Source organism: Lagenorhynchus albirostris, chromosome 2 (assembly GCF_949774975.1).
Source record: "Lagenorhynchus albirostris chromosome 2, mLagAlb1.1, whole genome shotgun sequence".
Taxonomy (NCBI): domain Eukaryota; kingdom Metazoa; phylum Chordata; class Mammalia; order Artiodactyla; family Delphinidae; genus Lagenorhynchus; species Lagenorhynchus albirostris.
In genome coordinates this window covers 149,440,258-149,464,042 of record NC_083096.1, presented here as the reverse complement: position 1 = coordinate 149,464,042, position 23,785 = coordinate 149,440,258, and the positions used below count along the sequence as shown (strand labels likewise).

The following is a 23,785-nucleotide window of genomic DNA, read 5'->3' as shown; positions in this document are numbered from 1 at the left end:
ATGCCAATTTGAAGGTAAGTTTTACAGAGAATTTCAATTGAAACTAAATTTTGCAGAGAATTTCAAATGTCACACAGCAACTCTGACACATATCAATTCATCCATTACATGCAAACTTGAGAATATAACAAAGTCTGCAAAGCTCTGATTATGAGGCAACATTTTAAAAAGAAATAACACAGAGATGTTATTTTTGGATATATTTGGAGTGCTTACCCTATCCAACTCCTTAGGCCCACAAAAAACCTTGAATTACTGACTGTCCTGGGAGCAATAATTTCCAAGTCAATTTTTCAGCTATGTTGCACTTCAGTCACATTTCCCTCACTCTCAGGCCCCCCTCCTTGTATTTGCTTCTTTGTAGCTACCATAGTAACTGGGACCTCAGAATATGACACAAATTATAGAAACTTGGACAGGTTTCTTTCTGTTCTGCTTTAACAAAGTGAATTCCACTTGGAAAGCAGAGCAAGAACATTAGAATGTCCATCCTAAGAGAAAGATTTACACAAATAAGGTTAAGAAGGCAGTTAAAACTATGAACTTCCATCTTAAAAAATTCTGTCATAATCAACTATTCATATATTTTTCCAGTTGTTTTTTACTTCTCTGTCTCCTCTACAGTCATTTACTTATTCATTCGTTCATTCAACTAATAAATATATTTGTGCACCACCCCAGTGACAGGCATTATGTTTGGAGTGGGGAATTCCATCTCATTTTATGAGGCCAGGATGATTCTGATGCTAAAACCAGACAAAGATATGACAAAGGAAAATTACAGGCAAAACAAAACATTAGGAAATCAAAACTAACAGTCTATGTAGTAGATTTAAAAGGGTTACAAATTTGTTGTAGCTTTGTCCATCAAGATATAGGGTCGAGAATGTAAGATGGTAGCCACTGTGGAAAACAGTATGGTGGTTCCTCAAAAAATTAAAAACAGAATTACCATATGATCCAACAATTCCACTTCTGGGTATATAACCAAAATAATTGAAAGCAAGGTCTTGACGAGATATTTTTACACCCATGTCCTTAACATTACTCAAAATAGCTAAAATGTAGAAGCAACCCAAATGTCCACCTATGAATTAAATAGATAAGCAAAATGTGGTATATACACATAAGAGAATATTATTCAGCCTTAAAAAGGAAGGAAATCCTGAAATACGCTACAACATAGATAAACCTTGAGGACACTATACTAAGTGAAACAAACCAGTGACAAAAAGACAAATACTGTATGATTCTACTTATATAAGGTACTGAAAGTAGCCAAAATCATACAGACAGAAAACAGATGGTATTTGCCAGGGGCTGGGAGGAGGGGGAAATGGGGATTTATATTTAATGGTTATGAAGTTTCAGTTTTACAAGATGAGAAGAGTTGTGGAGATGGGTGCACAAAATTATAAATGTATTTATTACCACTGAACTATGTTTAAAAAGAGATGGTAAATTTTATGTTACGTGTTTTTTACCACAACAAAAAAATCTGAAGAAAAAAAAGTGCCCACAGAAAAAAAAAAGAAGTGAGGTTAGTAAGGTTAGTTCCTTATCCTTTATATCTAGGCTGGCCTAGCGACTAGCTTTGACTAACAGGAGTGCGGAGGAAGTAACACGGTGTGAGTTCTGAGTTTAGGCCTCAAGAGACCTTGTAGCTTCTTTCTTATTCTCTTAGAACCTGCTGCTGCTGCTGCCATGTGAACAAGTCTGGGCTAGCCTCCTGTATAAGAGACTAAATGGAAAGAGAAACTCAGCTGTCACAGCTAAGGCCCTAGACATACTCGTGAGTTCAGCTGTGGCAGGCTGGCTCTAAGAATGATAACTGCTTCCTGGCATGCACACCCTTCTGTATCCCCTCCCCTTGAGTATGGGCTGGCCTGGCTACTTGCTTCTACCAACAAAAAGTGGCAAAAGTAATCAGATGTTACTTTTGTGATTAGGTTACATAAGTTCATAACTTATGTGTTGCTAGAAGATTCTCACCCTTTCTCCTTGGAGAAAGGAGAGTCCATTTAATAAATGGAGGAAGGAAAAAGAGACATCTATATGGAAAACAAGATTAAACTAGATGCCAAACTCACACCATATACAAGACACAATTCTATTTGGATCAAGGAATTATGTGTCAAGCATAAATCTTTAAAATTCTTATTAGAAAATAGGTTAAGGACTTCCCTGGTGGCACAGTGGTTAAGAATCCACCTGCCAATGCAGGGGACATGGGTTTGAGCCCTGGTCCGGGAAGATTCCACATGCTGCGGAGCAACTAAGCCCATGTGCCACAACTATGGAGGCCTGCGCTCTGGAGCCCGCAAGCCACAGTTACTGAAGCCTGTGCACCTAGAGCCCATGCTCTGCAACAAGAGAAGCCACCGCAATGAGAAGCCCGTGCACCACAACAAAGACCCAATGCAGCCAAAAATAAATAAATAATTAAATAATTAAAAAAAAAAGAAAATATAAGTTAACATTGTTCAGAACTTGCAGTAGGGAGTTCAAGACACAAAAGATGCTTTTAAAATTTTGGTAATGGGCTTCCCTGGTGGTGCAGTGGTTGAGAGTCCGCCTGCTCATGCAGGGGACACAGGTTCGTGCCCCGGTCCAGGAAGATCCCACATGCTGCGGAGCGGCTAAGCCCGTGAGCCATGGCCGCTGAGCCTGCGCGTCCGGAGCCTGTGCTCCGCAACGGGAGAGGCCACAACAGTGAGAGGCCCGCGTACCTCAAAGAAAAAAAAAATTTTTTTGGTATATTTGATTATATTAAAGTTAAGAATTTTTGTTCATAAGACGTTTTAAAGAAAGTGAGAAAAGTTTTCCCATTTTCTTTTGGGAAACTATATTTGCAGTATATCCAACTGACAAACGAGCGGTAAGAATACAAATCAGTAAGAAAAGTGCAAATAACTCATTGAAAACTAGGCAAAATATATAAACAGGCATTTCACAGAAGAGAAAATAAATATGACCAGTGAACAAATATTCAACCTCGAGAGACCAAGGGAATGTACACAAAGATCACAATGAGATAAGATACCATTTTACTTCTGCTCAACTGACGCAAAGAATCTGACAACGCGGAGTGCTGGAGAGTAGATGGAGCAATGAATTCTTTTAAATCTCTGGTAGTTGGGGAAACTGATATAAACACTTTGGAAAAGAGTAAAACTGTTTACCATTATCCCCAAAATTGAACATTCATATATTCTATGACCCAGCAATTCTATTAAGAAACTCTTACATGTGCCCATTAAACATATGTACATAAATGTTCATAACAGCACTGGTGACAACAGCAAAAATTTGGAATCAATCTAAACCCCCATTGCTTGAAAAGTGAATAAATAAACTGTAGTGTATTTATACAGTGCAATTTTGTATAGCACTCAAAATGAAGAAACTGTAGCTGCCTGTAATACAATACTGGAAAAAGTTAAGTCCCAGTAGGTTACATCCATCATGCTATCTTTTTAAATAAAATTAGAAGCAACTAAAAAATATATCAGGACTTCCCTGGTGGCACAGTGGTTAAGAATCTGCCTGCCAGTGCAGGGGACACGAGTTCAATCCCTGGTCTGGGAAGGTCCCACATGCCACAGAGCAACTAAGCCTGTGCGCCACAGCTACTGAGCCTGTGCTCTAGAGCCCGTGAGCCACAACTACTGAGCTGGCGTGCCACAAATACTAAAGCCCGCATGCCTAGAGCTCGTGCTCTGCAAGAGAAACCACTGCAATAAGAAGTCTGTGCACCACAATGAAGAGTAGCCCCTGTTCGCCGCAACTAGAGAAAGCCTGCACACAGCAACAAGGACCCAACACAGCCAAAAATAAATAAATAAAATTTTAAAAATACATATATATCAATATATATTTTTAGAATACATAAAGCTGAGATAAAGGAAAGCCAAAAAAAAAAGATAAACAAGATTTAGTAAGGTGTTGATCCCCTTAGATGGGGACAATAGTGAGTTGGGAGGGTTGGTAAGATCACATTGGTAGACGTTTTAAAGTTTGAGTTGAGTGGTGGGTTAAAAAAAAAAAAAGATTAGTATTTTCATTTTATTTGGATATATATACCCAGGAGTGGAACTGCTGAATCATATGGTAGTTCTATTTTTAGCTTTCTGAGGAACCTCCATGCTGTTTTCCACAGTGGCTGCACCAGTTTACATTCCCACCAGCAGTGTACAAAGTTTCCCCTTTCTTCACAGCCTTGCCAAAGCTTGTTATTTGTAATGACAGCCATTCTGACAGATGTGAGGTAACATCTCATTGTGGTTTTCATTTGCATTTCTGAAAAGACACATGCACCCCAATGCTCATAGCAGTATTATTTATAACAGCTAAGATATGGAAGCAACCTAAGTGTCCATCAAATGAATAAAGAAAATGTAGTGTGTATATATATATATATATATATATATATATATATATACACACACACACACACACACACAATGGAATACTAATCAGCCACAAAAAAGAATGAAAATTTTGCCATTTGTAACAACATGGAGGGACCTGGAAGGTATTATGCTTACTTAGTGAAATAAGTCAGATGAGAAAGACAAACACTGTATGTTACCACTTACATGTGGAATTTAAAACATAAAACAAAAAAGAAAATATAACAAAAAAGAAATAGACTAACAGATATAGACAACAAACTAGTCGTTACCAGTGGGGAGAGGGAAGGTGGAGGGGCAAGATAGGGGTAGGGGATTAAGAAGTACAAAGAACTATGTATAAAATAAGTAAGCTAAAAGGATATATTGTACAGCACATGGAATATAGCCAATATTTTAAAATAACTATAAATGGAGTATAATCTTTAAAACTTGTGGATCACCATGTTGTATACTTGAAACTTATATAATATTGTAAACCAACTATACATCACTGAAAATAAAACAGGCAAACAAAATAGAGAATTACAGTCTAAGAGAACATGAAACGTATTAGTTCACTTAATTTTTTTTAAAGGTAATTAATCTGAGAAAAAATTTTTAGAACTGAGGACTTGAATTTTCAGATTGAAAGGCCCATTAGCATCCAACACAGGGGATGACATTAAACTATATTAAGGCATATCAATGTGAAATTTAGAAGTTTAGAAACAATAAGATCCTATAAGCTTCTAGAAAGGAAAAAAAATGGTCTCATACAAAAAGAATCAAGAATCACAATGGTGTTGGACTTAAGAGAAAAGCTAAAAGATACTGAAATAAGACTTTCAAAATTTTGAGGGGACAGGATTTCCAAGGGAAGTTTATACCCAGCCGCCCCCTGCAAAAAAGTGGATATAAACAAAGAAAGAGGAAACTATGAGGTTCAAGATATGAGAGTGAAGGGTGAACCTAAAATGACAGTTACACAGCAGAGCAACTAGTCCAGAATCTAGGAGAGAGATCTTTAAGAATTTGAAATTGAGGGAAACAGTGTTGGAAAGTAATGAGAGGAAACTCACACAACTGGGGTTAAGGCTGAATTAGTAATAAATACATAGAAAATAAAGCAAATGAAAAATGAGACAATTAATTTTTAGGAAAATAAAAGGAAGAAAGAGAAAAGTAACAATATACTACAGGTTCAGCTGTGAATACCATTTATACATTCAAAATAATGTAAACCTCAGATATTCAGTTAATCAACACTGCAATATAAGTAACTACATTAGGAAGCTGAGGAGACTGGAAGTTTGCATGCGTGTGGTGGGGGCAGAAGGTGTGGTAAAATAGAACTAAATCTTTAACTTTCATAGTAGGAAGTAAATAGATAATTCCTAAAACTAAAAATATCAAGACATAACGAACAAAAGCATGTTATTTGAGAGGTGGGGTTAAATGTGAAAAAAATTAGCTAAAAATGTTGAAAGTGGCTGCCTCTGAGTGAGGTGAAGAGAGACAAGATGGGGGTTGCTATTTATTATACCTTGGAGAATTACATTACTTTAAAAATTATGGGCATATAAAACACTGATAGAAATTAAAACTAAATTAAAAAAAAAAAAGAAGTAGAAAGCCCAGGCTATGGAGTTAGAAGGCACGGGTTCAAGTTCTGATTCTACCACTTACCACTGATGTGATATTGAACAACTATCCACAAAGTGCTGTTAGGCCATAGATGGATATAAAAGTTGGTAAATAACAAAACTGCCTAGCCCCATTCATTGGATTTTACCTTATGAGCAAACCTTGATTATTTATGTTTCTCATATAGGACTTAGCATAGATTTTATACATAGTATGTCCTAAATTCAATGACTACATCAAAATTTAATGCATTTGTTAGTCAGGGATCTGATTTCATACCAACTACCCAATCTGTACCTAAGTAAATTGCTCAACTCCTTTTTTTCAAATATCATGTCTTTAAAACATATTTCCCTGTAACTAAGACATTAAACTGTTCCCTGTATTTTGTACATGCTCCTATTATTGTACTTGTCACATTGTGACACACAATTTCTAGCATATTTGAACTTATTTCTGTATACTGTTTCCTCAATCACAAGAATTTCAGTTTTGAGTATGCAGGGATTTCAAGTCACTTCTGTTGGATATAATTAGGAAAAAAAAGGGGGGGCAGTGCGAATAGAATTAAGAAGAGAAAAAAGATAAGTAGAAGCCTAAGCAGGAATAGAAGGTTTTTGCTTTTTTTCTTTTTTTTCAGTAGAGCTTTGAGAAAAATCAAGGAAGCTGAAGCAAAAGAAATACAGGCTCAGAACTGCCTGCCAGCATTTGTTAATACAGAGGGAGCTAAGCTGATTGAGAGGTGACAATCAAGTGACAGCTTTCACTTCTGAGATTCTTAAGCACTTTGATATATACTAGTTCTAGTCTGAACCAAAGCTGTATATAACTCTGAGAACTAGGAAGGAGTTTTAGAAATATTACAGTGAACTGGATATGTTAAAAAATAATTTCCTAGAACTTTTTCCATTTCATATATCCCAAGAGACACGGTGGAACTATAGAGATAATAGTCAATAATTTGTGTCATAAAATCATAGTAGCATTAAACATTTGCACACAGGAATGTCCAGAAAAAAAAGCCCCTTAGTAAACATGTTAATCTGTAATTAAGCAAAATAAACATACTATGTTCTCACTGAAATTGAGAAAGAAGGAAATCTTGGATTTTCTAACAAGCAAGGGATGGTAAGTGAAAATTAATTATCTTTACACAACTGGTTGGTTGAATCCATATTGCGAAACCGGGATACAAAGGGCCAACTATAGTGTCAAGTAGCAGATCACATGCTTTACAAACATCTCATTTAATTCTCACACAAAAATCCCCAAAGGATTCAGTCTCATTTTACAGCTGAAGAAAATGAAGTTCAGGTCAGTTAGACAATTTGTCCAAGACCACCAGTTTTTGAGTGTTGAAGCCCACCCAGTCTGAACTCCAGAACCTGTGCTTTTAACAGCCATGCTACAGCAGTAGCTGTTTAATTTAAAAATCTTGAAAACATTTCTAAACACGAATTAATAGGCAATGGGAATTCCCTGTCCAGTGTTTAGGACTACATGCTTCCATTGCAGGGGGCACGGGTTCAATCCCTGGTCGGGGAACTAAGATCCCACAAGCTGCGTGGTGTGGCAAAAAAAAAAAAGAGAAGAAAAGAAAAAAAAATTAATAGGCAATGTAGTGTCAGTTTGCTAAACTTATATTGCTGAAACTCAGGCTCTTATAATACCCACTCATGAATCTAACTACAGCTCAGACTCAAATTTTTAGGATTTAAACAGCAAGGGCTTGAATTTACTTTCTCTTACCTCAGGGGCAATAAGAGCTACCTTTATAGGCAGGCCCTTCAACCCATTCACTAATATCTACTGACTGGTCACCACCGGCCATAACTGAGCCAGACGCTGGGGATAAAGTGAACAAACTGGACATGACCCCTATTCTCACGGAGCTTATAGTCCAGTAGAGGAGAGAGTAAGAGAGTAGGGCTGCCATATGTAGGCAAACAAGGGACTATAATTTCATATTAGAGGGTCAAGGAAGAACTCTCTCAGCAAATAACTTGAAGGCTAAGCTGGATTTAGAGTGCATGTGTTGTGGGTAAGGGGAGAGCATTTCTGGTAGAGAACATCATGTGTAAAGGGTTGTAGCAGGAAAAAAACAACAGTCCAAAAAATCCAAACATAAGTTTGATCCTGCCCTCCTCAGTATCTACAGCTCCTACAAATCTGAGAAGGAAGTGGCAACAGGGAGAACGATGGCTCCTGAAACATCTAGCCATTAGGCATTCTCCAATAAGCCAGTAAGAACACAATTTGGGAAACTTGGACCTAAGGGACCTAGACTATTGAACCATATCTGAGAACGAGAGAACTGCAGGCTGTTCTGGCACATAAGAGCAGCCAAGAGGCAGCCAAATACACAATGAGAAATTCAGGATTCTTTTAAAAAAGTGCTTATCACTGAAATGCATAGCATTCCGTGGTAAGAATTTAAAACTCATTTAGGTGAAACTTAGCTGTCAAACATAACAAAATATAGATATTGAGGAGTTCAAAATTTCATGTTAAGAATGAAAAATCTATAACACAAATCTGATTATGACATTTTCTTGTTTAAAATTCCTCAAACAACTCCCCACTGTTTTGGGGATAAAGTTCAAACTCTTTAGTCTAATCCCTGTATTCTCTCCAGTACCATTTCCTGCTTCCCTGCCCTCCATACTCACACTATAACCATACAGCAAGTTACCAGTATACATCATACCTTTTCAAAGAGAATAGAAGAGCCAACATAAAGGGACTTCCACTAACCACGCTGTGACAACTTAAGCATCAAAACATTTTTTTTTTCTCATTGAATGGGTATACCATAATTTATTTATTTATTTATTTATTTATTTAATTGGAGTATAATTGCTTTACAATGGTGTGTTAGTTTCTGCTTTATAACAAGGTGAATCAGTTATACATATACATATGTTCCCATATCTCTTCCCTCTTGCGTCTCCCTCCCTCCCACCCTCCCTATCCCACCCCTCCAGGCGGTCACAAAGCACCGAGCTGATCTCCCTGTGCTAAGCATCGAAACATTTAAAAATGAATAGATAGATAATAGTTACAGTTAATTTAAAATAAAATTGTGAAAAGCTACACATTTATAATGATACTTAAGAGATAAAGGCTAATATGTAATGTAATAAAAAGTTATAATACCAAGAAGAGTAACTATAGTAGGGTATTTGATTTTTTTAAATTGTTATAAGTAGAGGAGTGTGAAAAAAAGAAAACATTAATATTTGTAAAATATACATATGTTTATAAAGTCTGGATACACAGTTGTTTTTATCTGTATAGGTAGAAAAGGCTGAATACAGGGAATTGTGAGTAAGTAAACCAGACCTCACAGAAGTAGAAACTATGTCAAGAACAAAAGGACTAATCCACATGAGAAGCATACATAACAACAAGGTAGAAAGAGGATTCAACAATTGATCTGCACCAATGATTGCTTTCACAGAAAAAGCAACTAGAAAGAAGTTTCAATGCTATAATCCAAAATTACAAGTTAACCAAATGCCCTGAAGAAGAGAGCTGAAAGTACAAACTACATTACTTAAATCCTAGGAATGAACATTCTAGGTGGCTCTATTAATAATAGTCAGATACTAATAAGCCATACATAGCTTCTAATAATTGCAACAGACTGTATCAATATATAATGACAGGACAATGGGTTACATAATTCTGAAAAAAAACCTAAAGAAAAACCTAAAGAACACATCATTCCAGGGAAAAACTCCAGGGAAAAAACACATCATTCCAGGAAAAACTAAAACCTATATAAAAAGTATGATCTAACAAAGCTTTTTGGTCATAAGTTCAGTTTTGGTTTTTTTTACTATTTATTTATTTGGTTGCACCAGGTCTTGGTTGCAGCATGTAGAGTCCTCAGTTACTGCTCGCTGGCTCCTTAGTTGTGGCACGTGGGCTCTTTAGTTGTGGCATGCAAACTCTTAGTTGTGGCATGCATGTGGGATCTAGTTCCCTGACCAGAGATCGAACCCGGGCCCCCTGCATTGGGAGCACAGAGTCTTAACCACCGTGCCACCAGGGAAGTCCCATAAGTTCAGTTATTAAAAGTAGCCCAGTCATAGAATCAGTGACTCAGGTTTGAAATAATCTGGGAAAAGCAGTCATGAACTATGCCTTAACTAAAAATCAATAACAAGTCAATAACGCAAATTCTATAACCCTGGCTGGACTAGAGTATTATTCCTTTTCTTTTTGGTCTGGTAAGATTACTATAACTCTCTGAAGATTAAAAAAAAAATAACCCACTACTAGAATCAAACATACTAAATTTTTAATAATAATTTTAATTGCTTAAAGATATCTAATTTAATTTGTAATCAAATTTTAATTATTTTTAAACATTGATTTTAAATTAGATTTTTTGGTTTCTTAGTATATGTATTCAATTATTTGAGTTTTAAACACAATGCAAACAGTTCTGAGTGCTCCTCTGCAGACAAAAGCCTCTTGGATGGTACAGAATCTAATCAATAGTTATAAGCCTCTTCAAATCAGGGACTGTGTCTTATTTGACTTTATGTCATCAACCTCTAGCATAGTAGAGTCAGTTCTCAATAAATGTTTCTTAAGTGAAAGCATGAATGATAATAATAATTATAAGAACCCAACAAACAAATAAATCAAACTCTAGTCTCCTTACCTGCTTTTTTTTTCCCCTTTTGACCTGGAACTGGTTCTAAGCCATCTTGACCTTTTCTCATTAACATAGCAAGCGATGCATCATGAGCTCTGAACAGGTCCACTACCTCATGTAAGGCAACATCTGTTATCAGATCACAGCTCAGGACCAGTACATCTGTCTGTCAAATGGAGAAGGGGAAAAGTCAATATCACAAAGGACAATGGATCACACAAATCATCACAGGATAAACTTACAACGTCTTCAAAGAACACAAACTGCACACTTGCCCTCAAACCTTTTTTATAGCAGTAGCACAGGTAAAATAAATGGGGTCGTTCTAATTGAGCTGTGTTGGGGGAGGGTCTGGAATTCCTACCTCCCCTCTGTGTACGCCTTACTGCTGCTGTCCCTGAGGCACCTCTGGAATCCTGGGCTCTAAGGAACAGAGTATGAAAACTACCACATTGACTATTTCTGTGACGATGGAGTTAATGATCTTAAATTTATACATCTCTTTACAGTTCAAAAAGCACTTTGGCAAAGTTTGATGATTCAATATGGTTATGAAATACTTTATTTTAAAGCAGTCACTTTGATTGGAAGATTAGGATTGATACATACACATTATTGATACTATGTATAAAATAGATACATACACATTATTGATACTATGTATAAAATAGATAACTAATGAGAACATACTGTAGATAACTAATGAGAACATACTGTATACTAATGAGAGTTCCCTACTGTATAAGTAGGGAACTCTACTTAATGCAATGTGGTGACCTAAATGGGAAGGAAATCCAAAAAGGAGGGGATATATGTATATGTATAGCTGATTCATTTTACTGTACAGTAGAAACTAACACAACATAGTAATGCAACTATAATACCATAAAAATTAATTAAAAAAAACTTAAAGTCACTTTTCTACAATACTAGGAAATAACTAACACATGAATATATTATAATGTGCCCTTCTTTGGAAAATCAGTCTAGCTAATAAACAATTATAATACAACCTCAGGTATGTATAAAAGCACTCATTTAATCCTCATAACAGTACAGGTTCTGCTATTTTAAAAAGTCTGAAAAACACTGGAGGAAATTATTCCAGATTTAAGAATAAAGTAAATATCTACATGGAAATTTCTGTAAGTGGCTCCAACTTTTCTAAGATTTTAATTTAAAATCAAGATTCCTGCTTTCGGGGAAAATATAGATAATTTCAACTTACATTCTAGGAAAGCAAAGAATCATACTTGCTCAGGAAGTGACTCAACCATCAGAATGCCTTATCTTACTGCCTGCAATTTCTTATTCCGAATACAGAATCTGTACCAGAACTGTCATTTCCTTTTCTACATCTAACTCATTGTTTGTAGCTTAAACAATTCCTTTTGAAGGCCTCTTAAGTTTAAGAAGTTCAAATTTGGATTTTTTTCTACTCTTCTACTTAAGGCTCTCTTAATTCTTTCTGGATCTTAACTGAGCTAAAAAAAAAAAAAAGTTCCTATAAACATCATCTTCTTAGGAAAAAAAAATTCCTTAAGTCTGCAGCTCACCATCCAGGAACTGTCAAACATTAACAGATCAGCCCACATACATGCAAGCTAAGGAAGAAATAGCTTGCAGAATCCTACTTCTTGTTAACAATGCTTAGAAAGGAGGAAGTATGGACCATTTACTAAAGACATGTCACTTACAGCAGTACAGAAGTTGCCCCATTTCTTTATAATGAAAATGACAGTTTGTTGAAGAAAAAAAACCTTTCTATTTTTCTAAGTTTCTTTAATAAGATGACTGATTTCTGCAAGCTGACTGTTCCACAATAAATTTAATTATTAAGTGTACTCCACAGTGAAGAAAACAACCCCAATGCAGATGCCTCTCAAGTGGTGACAATGTTGTCTTGGAAAATAAATGCTGTTATCATTCAATATCTGCAAAAAATAAATCAGCATAGTGTAGGTCAAACAAGTCCTGCATAATTGTGAACAGTCTGCAGCCTCATTCACCTCTTTGCTTTTAGATGACTTTTTGCTAAGCTGAATGCAAAATCCCCAAGGAGCACAAGGAACAGAGCCCTCCCCCGTGTCTGGTTGCCATCTGTTCTCAGCGTGAAAAGAAAGGCTTCAGTCTGAAAGGGCAGGGCCTGGGATACAGATGGAGGTGCTATTCCATCAGGCCCTCTTCCTGCCTCTGCTCCCAGAGAATGCACCACTCTCACTGAGACCAAACACATTCCCGTCTTCTCTGCAACTCCACTTCCAAAGGAAAGTCTCTGCTGACAAACTGTACTTCATTTCCAAAGCTAGAAATCCTGGAAGAAGAAACTGAAGTCTAAAAGGAAAATGAAATCATCCTTACATCTTCGTAATGCTATCTATTTTTCTTTACATTTTAATAAAAGTTGTAACAGGAAGAAAATTAAATGACTATTTTTTTATTTTTATTCTAAAAATGAAAAGCCCATTCTAGAAATGCAAATGTTCTTCTACTAAAGTGGAAAAACTGTTAAGAGCCAGAAGTATTTCTGATCATGTGTGACCACAAACCATGAATAAACATAGACTGTTTGGACTGTGAAGCAACTGTTTATCTTAACTTGAAAGTTCCTGGGACACACCAACCCTCAGCTGCCTTGTGTTTTGGGCGACCAGTTCTTTTCTAACACCACAGTATGCCTCATCTTCTGCAGAGACCAACTGGCATCTCCAAAGACCTCCCTATTCACTATTCTAACAGTCCTCAGTGAGCTTTATCCCAAGCCTGCTCCTCTAGAGGAACCAGGGCAATGTCAAGGGCAAAAAGCACAGCTCTAAAGGACAGCAAATGTGTGCATTTTCCACCAAGTGGAAACATACAAGGTCTTCAAGGGAAAGTAGAAGATAGCACTTTAGTATTCAAGATACTCAGGAATTCAAAATTCAAACTGCTGCCAATTAGTCTTGGCTAAAGCAGACAAAGTTTAGAAAACCCAATTACCAAGCCATGGCAAAGCCCAGAAATCTGTCATTATAAGAACATTTTCAATCAAGCCAAAACCATTGAGTAAAACTAGAAGAAAAAAACAAAACCGGATGTATGTGTGTGTGGTGGTAATGCTGGGGTAGGAGGTAGGGAGAGCTATGGGGACTAGCCTCTTTTCTTTTCCTGGAAGCTGTTCCATGACAGATTGTTATAAATAACACAATCTGGCAAACAATTTCCTACAGAAAGGAGAAAGAAAAACACACTTACTCTCCTGGAAAAAAACTGTCAGGGCAGTTTTTTACCATGCTTTTACCCACACAGCACTTCCACAAACAATGGCTATGATCCAAATCACCACCCTACACTCCACCCCTGCCCATACGGAACTAATGAATTCAGCTACTTGGTGTGACTGTGAATGGTCACAATTTACATTACCTATGTGGTCCAATCCCAATCCAATCCCCAAGAGTAGTTTGGTGCTTTAATAATTACTGATGGCTAACTACAACGGAGACCTCACTATGCTCAATTCTGGTTGAAATACTTGGAAAAGATTCCCAGTCTGCAGTCCCCAAAGTGTTCAGCAAAGAGCCAACTGCCACTTTGTTTTTACTAAGGTTTGACCAGCAGGTGCAGGAAGGAATTACCAACTTAATATGTAAATAAGAAATGTGATAATCCTTAGGCTTAGAACGAAATATCCTTCCTCCGCTCCTTAGCTTATAGTGTCACCACTATCTAGGATATGAAGACAGAAAGCTGGCCATAGCCTAGGGCTGAAGTCTTCTCTTTCCTACCCAGTACCCCTTCCTCACATCTCACTGATCCCAAGTCCTCCTCTTTTATTTCCACTGCACTGTCTTAGTTCAGGCCTCAAAATATTTTTCCAGTCTTTTTTTTTTTAACTTAAAAAAATTATTTATTTTTGGCTGTTTTGGGTCTTCGTTGCTGCGTGTGGGCTTTCTCTGGTTGCAGCAAGCGGGGGCTACTCTTTGTTGAGGTGCACAGGCTTCTCATTGTGGTGGCTTCTCTTGTTGCAGAGCATGGGCTCTAGGCACGCGGGCTTCAGCCGTTGTGGCTTGCGGGCTCTAGAGCACAGGCTCTGTAGCTGTGGTGCACGGGCTTAGTTGCTCCGCAGCATGCAGGATCTTCCCGGACCAGGGCTCAAACCCGTGTCCCCTGCATTGACAGGTGGATTCTTAACCACTGCGCCACCAGGGAAGCCCTTTTCCAGTCTCTTAACTGGTCTCTCTCACAGCAGTTTTCCCATATTCTAATCCATACTCCAATTTCCACTGCTTATTTAATTTTTCTGCTTAAAGACATCCTAAAATAGTGTTCTCCAAACCAAAAAATAAAAAAAAGATAAACACCTATCCACTTATTCCCACTTAAAATATTTATTTAAAAACACACAAATCGGGACTTCCCTGGTGGCACAGTGGATAAGAATCCGTCTGCCAATGCAGGGACACGGGTTCGAGCCCTGGTCTGGGAAGATTCCACATGCCATGGAGCAACTAAGCCCGTGCGCCACAACTACTGAGCCTGTGCTCTGGAGCCCGTGAGCCACAACTACTGAGCCCGTGTGCTGCAACTACTGAAGCCCACACGCCTATAACCTGTGCTCCACAACAAGAGAAGCCACTACAATGAGAAGCCCACGCACCGCAACAAAGAGTAGCCCCCACTCACCACAACTAGAGAAAGCCCGCACGCAGCAATGACGACCCAATGCAGCCAAAAATAAAAAAATAAAAAAAACCCCAAAACACACAAATCACTATAAATGATATAATATACTCTTTCTATAACATATATAAAAATAGATTTAAAAGAAGAGATAAAATTAAAAAGAACTAGATACTCTAATTTATTTATTTATTTATAGATGTTCTAATATCTACCTCTGGAACTCCATCCTGCACACCCTCTGGCTTTGAGAACACTCCATTTTGGAGATCATTACTCCACAGGATTGAGTTCAAATTGCTTAGCATGACATTAAGCATCTTCAAAATATGACTTCACCTACCTAATTCAGCCTTCTTTCTCACAATCCTCCCTCCACATAGTTAATGTTAATTTGCTAGAGTAAACTGCCAAGAATGCATTCCCTAGTCTCTCTTTCCACCCCACCACACATTCATCAATCAAGATTCTGGTCTTGTCACAATTATCAGAAAGGGAAGAGCCAATATATTATCTCATCTAGAGATGAAGTCTTTTCTGATCCATTACTGACCTCAAATCACTAAACTGGATTACAATTTTTTTCCCATCTAGACTTCGAGCTTCATAAGGAGCTCTTTTACCTTTGTATCCCCAGAGTTCAACCTGCTACGGGCAAACAAAAGCATCAGTAAATGTTGGCACACTTCCTGTCACCTCCTTGTCCTTGTTTAAAGTTGACTCAAAGATTGAAGACCTAAATGTAAGACCGGACACTATAAACCTCTTAGAGGAAAACATAGGAAAAACACTCTGTGACATAAACCACAGCAAGATCTTTTTGACCCACCTCCTAGAGTAATCAAAATAAAAACAAAAATAAACAAATGGGACCTAATTAAACGTAAAAGCTTTTGCACAGCAAAAGAAACCATAAACAAGATGAAAAGACAACCCTCAGAATGGGAGAATATATTTGCAAAACGAAGCTACAGACAAAGGATTAATCTCCAAAATATACAAACAGCTCATAGAGCTCAATGTCAAAAAAACAAACAAACGGGCTTCCCTGGTGGCGCAGTGGTTGAGAATCTGCCTGCCAGTGCAGGGGACACAGGTTCGAACCCTGGTCTGGGAAGATCCCACATGCTGCAGAGCAACTGGGTCCGTGAGCCACAGCTACTGAGCCTGTGCGTCTGGAGCCTGTGCTCCGCAACAAGAGAGGCCGCGATGGTGAGAGGCCCGTGCACCGCGATGAAGAGTGGCCCCCGCTTGCCACAAATAGAGAAAGCCCTCGGACAGAAACTAAGACCCAACACAGCAAAGGTAAATAAATAAATTAATAAACTCCTACCCCCAATATCTTCTTAAAAAAAAAACAAAAAAAACAACCCAATTAAAAAATGGGCAGAAGACCTAAATTGACATTTCACCAAAGAAGACATACAGATAGATGGCCAAGAGGCATGTGAAAAGGGGCTCAACATCAATAATTATTAGAGAAATGCAAATCAAAACTACAATGAGGTATCACCTCACGCTGGTCAGAATGGCCATCATCGGAAAATCTACCAACGACAAATGCTGGAGAGGGTGTGGAGAAAAGGGAACCCTCTTGCACTGTTGGTGGGAATGTAAATTGATACCACCACTGTGGAGAACAGTATGGAAGTTCCTAAAAAACTAAAAAGAGAACTACCATACGACCCAGCAATCCCACTACTGGGCATATACCCTGAGAAAACCATAATTCAAAAAGGGTCATGTACCACAATGTTCACTGCAGCTCTATTTACAACAGCCAGGACATGGAAACAACCTAAATGTCCAATGACAGATGAATGGATAAAGAAGATGTGGTACATATATACAATGGAATATTACTCAGCCATAAAAAGGAACAAAATTGGGTCATTTGCAGAGACATGGATGGACCTAGAGTCTGTCATACAGAGGGAAGTAAGCCAGTAAGAGAAAAACAAATATCATATATTAACGTATATATGTGGAATCTAGAAAAATGGTACAGATGAACCTATTTGCAGGGCAGGAATAGAGACACAGATGTAGAGAACGGACATGTGGACATAGCGGGGGAAGGGGAGGGTGTGATGAATTGGGAGATCAGGACTGACATATATACAATACCATGTGTAAAATAGATAGCTAGGTGGAACATGCTATAAAGCACAGGAAGCTCAGCTCAGTGATCTGTGACAACCTAGATAGGTGGGACGGAGGCGGGGTGGGGTGGGAGGGAGGTCCAAGAGGAAGGGGATATAGGTATACATATAGCTGATTCACTTCATTGTACAGCAGAAACTAACACAACACTGTAAACTAATTATACTTCAATAAAAAAAAATCAACAAGAAATCAGTATCTAAATCATACAAGGAACTCTGGCAAATTCAAGTTTTGCTTTTAGAATTTTCCAGAATTGTTTTCTGAATATAGTTGATCCATGGTTGGTTGAATCTGTGGATGTAGAACCCACAGATATGGAGGGCCACAAGTGGATGTTGTAACTTGCATGAACGTTGAAAACATGCTAAATGAAAAGAAGCCAGACGTGAAAGTCCACATACTGGATGATTCCATCATATGAAATGTCCAGAACAGGGAAATCTACAGAGACAGAAAGTAGATTAGTGGTTGTTTAAGGTGAACGGGGAGTGCGGGGTGGGGGTGGGGGGGTGAGTAATAGTGAAACGGCTGGGGCTTCTTTTTGAGGTGTTGAAAATGTTCTAAAATTGAGTATGATGATGGTTACACGTATTTGTGAATATACTAAAAACCAGTGTGTTGTACATTCAAATGGGTGAATTGTATGATATGTGAATTATATTTCAACAAATATACATTTTTGTTTAAACAAGCAAAAAAAAAATCCTTTTTTTTTTTTTAAATTTTGGCTGCGTTGGGTCTTCGTTGCTGCGAGTGGGCTTTCTCTAGTTGTGGCGAACGGGGGCTACTCTTTGTTGTGGTGCGCGGGCTTATCATTGCAGTGGCTTCTCTTGTTTCGGAGCATGGGCTCTAGGTGTGCAGGCTTCAGTAGTTGTGGCTCGCGGGCTCTAGAGCGCAGGCTCAGTAGGTGTGGTGCATGGGCTTAGTTGCTCCACAGCATGTGGCATCTTCCCGGACCAGGGATCAAACCTGTATCCCCTGCATTGGCAAGTGGATTCTTAACCACTGCACCACCAGGGAAGTCCAAAAAAATCCAATTTTAGATGTTTAGAAACATCAGACTTTCTGACAGAGCTGAGTACCCTTTGTAGATATTGTGACTGTTTGGAGTTAGGACAGGGATCACAGAGGTAATTTGGCAGCTTCCTAAAGCAATGAGGCAGGGAACGAACCTGCTGCCTCCAAAGAAGAAAAGACAGAGATATTTGAAAGGAAAGAAATCAGATGCTGCTGTCCTGGACAGCATGGCTAGAGGGTGATATGCTACACTTATAATTTTAAAATGTAGGTTCAATACTTATAGTCATAAAATTTTTAGTTGATTCACCTTCCTACGTTAAGTTTTCCTCTTCAGTATAGAACAAATAGAAGAATTCTACTCATCTTTCCTGTGTGAAACTAAAAACTAACTGAGAATGTGTTAATTTCTGTTAAATGAGTTCTACATAAAAATGCTCGTCACTTCCCTTCCAGGATTTAGCTATCTGTAATTTAATTTTAATCTCCAAATGCACTGACATTAATAGAGAAATAACAAAAGCTTTTTGTTCTCTCAAATCAAACCTTCGCTTTGAAATAACTTATTATTCTGAATTTATATTAAATAATTTCATTCTTTTTCTTCATGTCAGACACAAATACTCCACAAGATAAATGCATCATTGCCTCATTTCAGACCACAGAGTATGCTCTTACATTACATATTTTCTGCCTGTAACTTGAATATTAATTTTTATTTATTTATTTTTAGCTGTGTTGGGTCTTCGTTTCTGTGCGAGGGCTTTCTCTAGTTGCGGCAAGCGGGGGCCACTCTTCATTGTGGTGCGCGGGCCTCTCACTATCACGGCCTCTCTTGTTGCGGGGCACAGGCTCCAGACGTGCAGGCTCAGTAGTTGTGGCTCACGGGCCTAGTTGCTCCGCGGCATGTGGGATCTTCCCAGACCAGGGTTCGAACCTGTGTCCCCTGCACTGGCAGGCAGATTCTCAAGCACTGTGCCACCAGGGAAGCCCTTGAATATTAATTTTATCCTGAAGTATATGACACAGAAATAGTGTCTAGTTTACTTAGAAACCAGAAAGCTCGGAAGATCAGCAGAGGGCTGTGAAAGAGGGGAGTTTATAACAATATGAGAAACAGACAATTAACTAGTTAAAAAAAAAAAGAAACTAAAATCAAGGTTTTATCACCCCCCAAAGGTAACTTCTAAGATTAGATATGTTTATTTTTCCTATTAATTCCACATGTGACTTTGATAAGTCATTCCCTCTTTGGGCCTCAGTTTCCTCATCTATAAGATGAGAGGGCTGTACCAACTCTGAAGCCCTTCATGGCATAAAACTGTATGATTACAAGGGTCAAGCTATTCTTAATTCTTTATCTACAGCTAGGCTCTGGGTTCAGTGGCATTAATGATGGTGGTGACCCTAAAGTCCTGAGTTTCTAATCCACTTTGGGAATCATGAGGAAAGATTAAATCATGTTAAGTATAATTTTTTTTTAATATTTTATTTATTTATTTGGTTGTGCCCTGTCAGTTGCGGCAGACGGGCTCCTTAGTTGTGGCATGCATGTGGGATCTAGCTCCCTGACCAGGGATTGAACCCAGGCCTCCTGCATTGGGAGCATGGAGTCTTAACCACTGCGCCACCAGGGAAGTCCCTAAGTATAATTTTGAGGCTCAGCACATTTAATTAAACTTGAATTCTTTCTGCACGACATGGGGAATATAGTAAATATTTTATAATAACTATAAATAGAATATAACCTTTAAAAATTGTGAATCACTGTATTGCACACCTGTAACATATACTATTTATATCAGCTATATTTCATTAAAAATAAATTAAAATAAATAAATAAACTTGAATTAATTCGAAAGGAATAATCCATGTATGGCATGCATGGCAATTCTCAGTTAAGTCAGTTAGGCACAAAAATCCAGAATCAGGTAACCATTCTGGTTAAAGAGAATGCAACAATCCAAGTTAATTCATTAAAGGATGTGTCTCTGAACACCTTTTTAGCAACAGCCTGACTAACCACATACTTTTAGAATTCCAATCCATAAAGATTCCAGAAACTAGTTACACTCTACCTGCTACTGTCAGTTCAACTGGTTCTCTAAGGCTATGCTACCTCTAAGTTGATGGCAAAGACAAATAACTTAAAATTGGACAGCATTTTACCATTTACAAAGCTCTTACATATACTTTATTCATTTAATTCTAAATTCACGTAATTCTAAAACATCAATATAGTTAAACTCATTTTACAGACAAAAAAATAGGCTCAGAAACACTATGTGATCTGCCCCTTTGCCATCACATTGCCTTCCAAAATACACACACACACACACACACACACACACACACACACACACACACACACACACACACACACACACACACACACACACCCTAACAATAATAGTGGTGCTAAACGAATCTATGTCCTCTTTATACATACCCATGTTACATTTAAATTTGGTCAGGCATCTTACTATTTAAAACTAAATCATGCTTAATGAAAAACTAGAATATAGGTTGTATTTCAAAATAATATGTATGATACTTGAAAACTGTAAAGTACTGTATGATTATAAGACTTTGCCTTTATTGAAATTAATAAATCTGTGATCACTTTGTAATGCATAAAAATACCAATCATTATGTTGTACAACCTGAAACTAATATGATATTGTAAGTCTATTAATTATACTTCAATAAAAAATTAATAAATCTCTTATAATAATGACTTCCAGATCATAGAATGTAAATAATACCACTGTGACTTGCACTGTTCAGACCACATTTCTGAACATCACATTCTGAAAGAGACACTGACAAATCACAGAGGTCAGAGGAAGTTACAGGGATGCTGACAGGTCTGCAAATTATGGGAACTAGCAATCCTTAAACAGGAGAAGAGAAGAACTTGGGGACCCAATAACTGAAAGGCTGCCACTGGAAGAGGAAGATCGTGTGTTTTGATTGCTCAAGGACAGAATATGATTAAAAAGTAGAAATTTAAGAGGAGCACCGATGAGTGCTCCTGGCAGTCCAGTGGTTAAGACTCTGTGATTCCACTACAGGAGGCACGGGTTTGATCCCTGGTCAGGGAACTAAGATCCCGCATGCCGCATGGTGTGGCCAACAAAACAAAACAAAAAAGAAGCAGTGATGAGTTCAACATTACAAAAAACTTTCTGATATCTAGAAGCTCATGAGAAATACCCATTGGAGGTTTTCAAACACAGCCTAGCATAACCTCCATGGGAATAGATTCTTGTGGAGGGTAAAAGATTAGATTAGATGTCTAATTCTAAGGTCCTAACAGTCTATCACTCTTGATTATAAAAGAACCGGAGGAATTGTTTAGGACATTTTCTCTGTCCTTCATACTGTCCTCCAACCAAAGGGCCCAGAGATGGAGTAAGTAAACTCCTTACTCATTATCATTTCCAGGCCATTTCTCTCACTCCATTACCCCAGTTCATGACATGAAGCACATGACAACAGACAAAATCACCTACTCCTCCTCGTTGCAGTCAGCTACAGAACTCCCTTGTCACCCTTCTCCTTTAGAGACTGTGAAAGTTTTAAGTAAAGATGTTAGATTGAAGAGGCACAACTATATTTCCCTTTCCCAAAACATCAATGGAATAATAGTAACAGGATATTTTAAATGGGCATAAATGCCCAAAAACAGGAAAAATGGGAGAGAATACAACATTGAAAACAATGACTCCTAAGTCAGTCGTAGGAAAACTGAGAACCAACTCAGTTTATACCAGACTCCCCAAAAGGCTCAGAAATTGATATGAGTAGAAAGCTGGGAAGGGAGGGGTTAAAATAAAAAGGCCCTTTGAAAGATCCCTCTTTTCTACTCTGTGCAACCCAACTACTGCACAGGTCCCACCGCGGTAGATAGCTGAAGAGAATAAAATAGAGGATATCTGGACTGGGGAAGAAGCATAATCACAGCTGGCAGTAGGGAGAGGGGATGGACCTTAGAGAAAAGGAGGGATTTAAAAAAGAATATATACAGGATTCTGAGACACCCACTTCCCCTCCCTGCCCTGACCCTCATTCATTTCCTAGAATGCCAGTAGAAAGAGAAAAAACCTAAAGATACAGATGTAAGAGATTCCCCTGAAAGAGCCCAACCACATTACCATATCACCCCCTACAGTGAAGCTCATAGTCGACATGCTCCATCCATACACAAAATTTGAGCAAAAAGATAAAAAAATGGAAAATATGAGAGAAAAGATAAGAAAATTAGAATACCAGTCTAAGAGATCCATTATCAGAATAGTAAGTTTCCAGAAAAAAAAAAAAACAGAAAAAAATAGATAAGAATCATCAACAAAATGATTTTTTAAAGTTCCCCTAAACTGAAGGACATGAATATCCAAGTTGAAAGGTTTCACTGAGTGGAGGGCTCACATGGATAAAACAGATTCACATGAAAGTACATCATCATGAAATTTCAGAACACTTGGGACAAAGAGAAGATGATACAAATTTCCAGAGAAAAAGGTGATCAGATTCAAAAGATTAGTAATTACAAAAGTTTAGGACTTAACAACACTGGAAGGTAAAGACAATGGAGCAATGCCTTCAAAATTCTTAAGGATCAGCTTTTCAACTGAGAATTCTATACCTTGTCAAACAATCAAGTATGAGGGTAGAATAAAGAGATTTTTCAGGCATGCAAGGTCTCAAAAAATTTAGCTCCCAAACAAATTTTGTCAGGAAGCTCTAGTATGTTTTTCAGAAAAACAAGGGAGTAAACCAAGAAAAAGGAAAATATGGATTCCAGGAAATTGAAGAAAAGAGGCAAAGTAAATCCTCATGATGGCGAAGGGAGATGACAGAATGATAACTACACACACACCAGGCATGGAAGGCAATCACTACTACTCTGGGAGAGACTTCTTTAGGAAGATTAAATTGACAGAATAGCTGAGGAGTCTAAATATCTTGAGAGACGATTAGACAACCAGTAAAAAGTTGGGGTTAATCAATAAATTCATAGAAAACTAAGCATAGGAAAGACAAGCTATGATTATTACCTTGCAGGGAAAAAAATGGTGTGGCAAAGGAAAAAAATTGTAGATGACCACAAGGCTCAGCAGTTTACACGGTCAAACTACATAGTCAAACACTAAATATTGATATTCCAAAATTACAATATAACTATATTAGAAGGAGCAAAATCCTCATCTGTCATAGTAGGGAATCAATA

At 37.8% G+C, this 23,785-nt stretch overlaps 1 protein-coding gene across 1 annotated transcript in view; it reads right to left on the bottom strand.

Annotated features, from left to right (window-relative positions):
• Window positions 1-23,785, bottom strand: part of EIF2B3 (eukaryotic translation initiation factor 2B subunit gamma) — a 169,278-nt gene that overhangs the window by 95,404 nt on the left and 50,089 nt on the right. Inside the window, exon 4 of the mRNA XM_060140215.1 lies at window positions 10,714-10,873. Coding sequence (XP_059996198.1) covers window positions 10,714-10,873 — 160 coding nt within the window. The remainder of the gene's footprint in view (window positions 1-10,713; window positions 10,874-23,785) is intronic.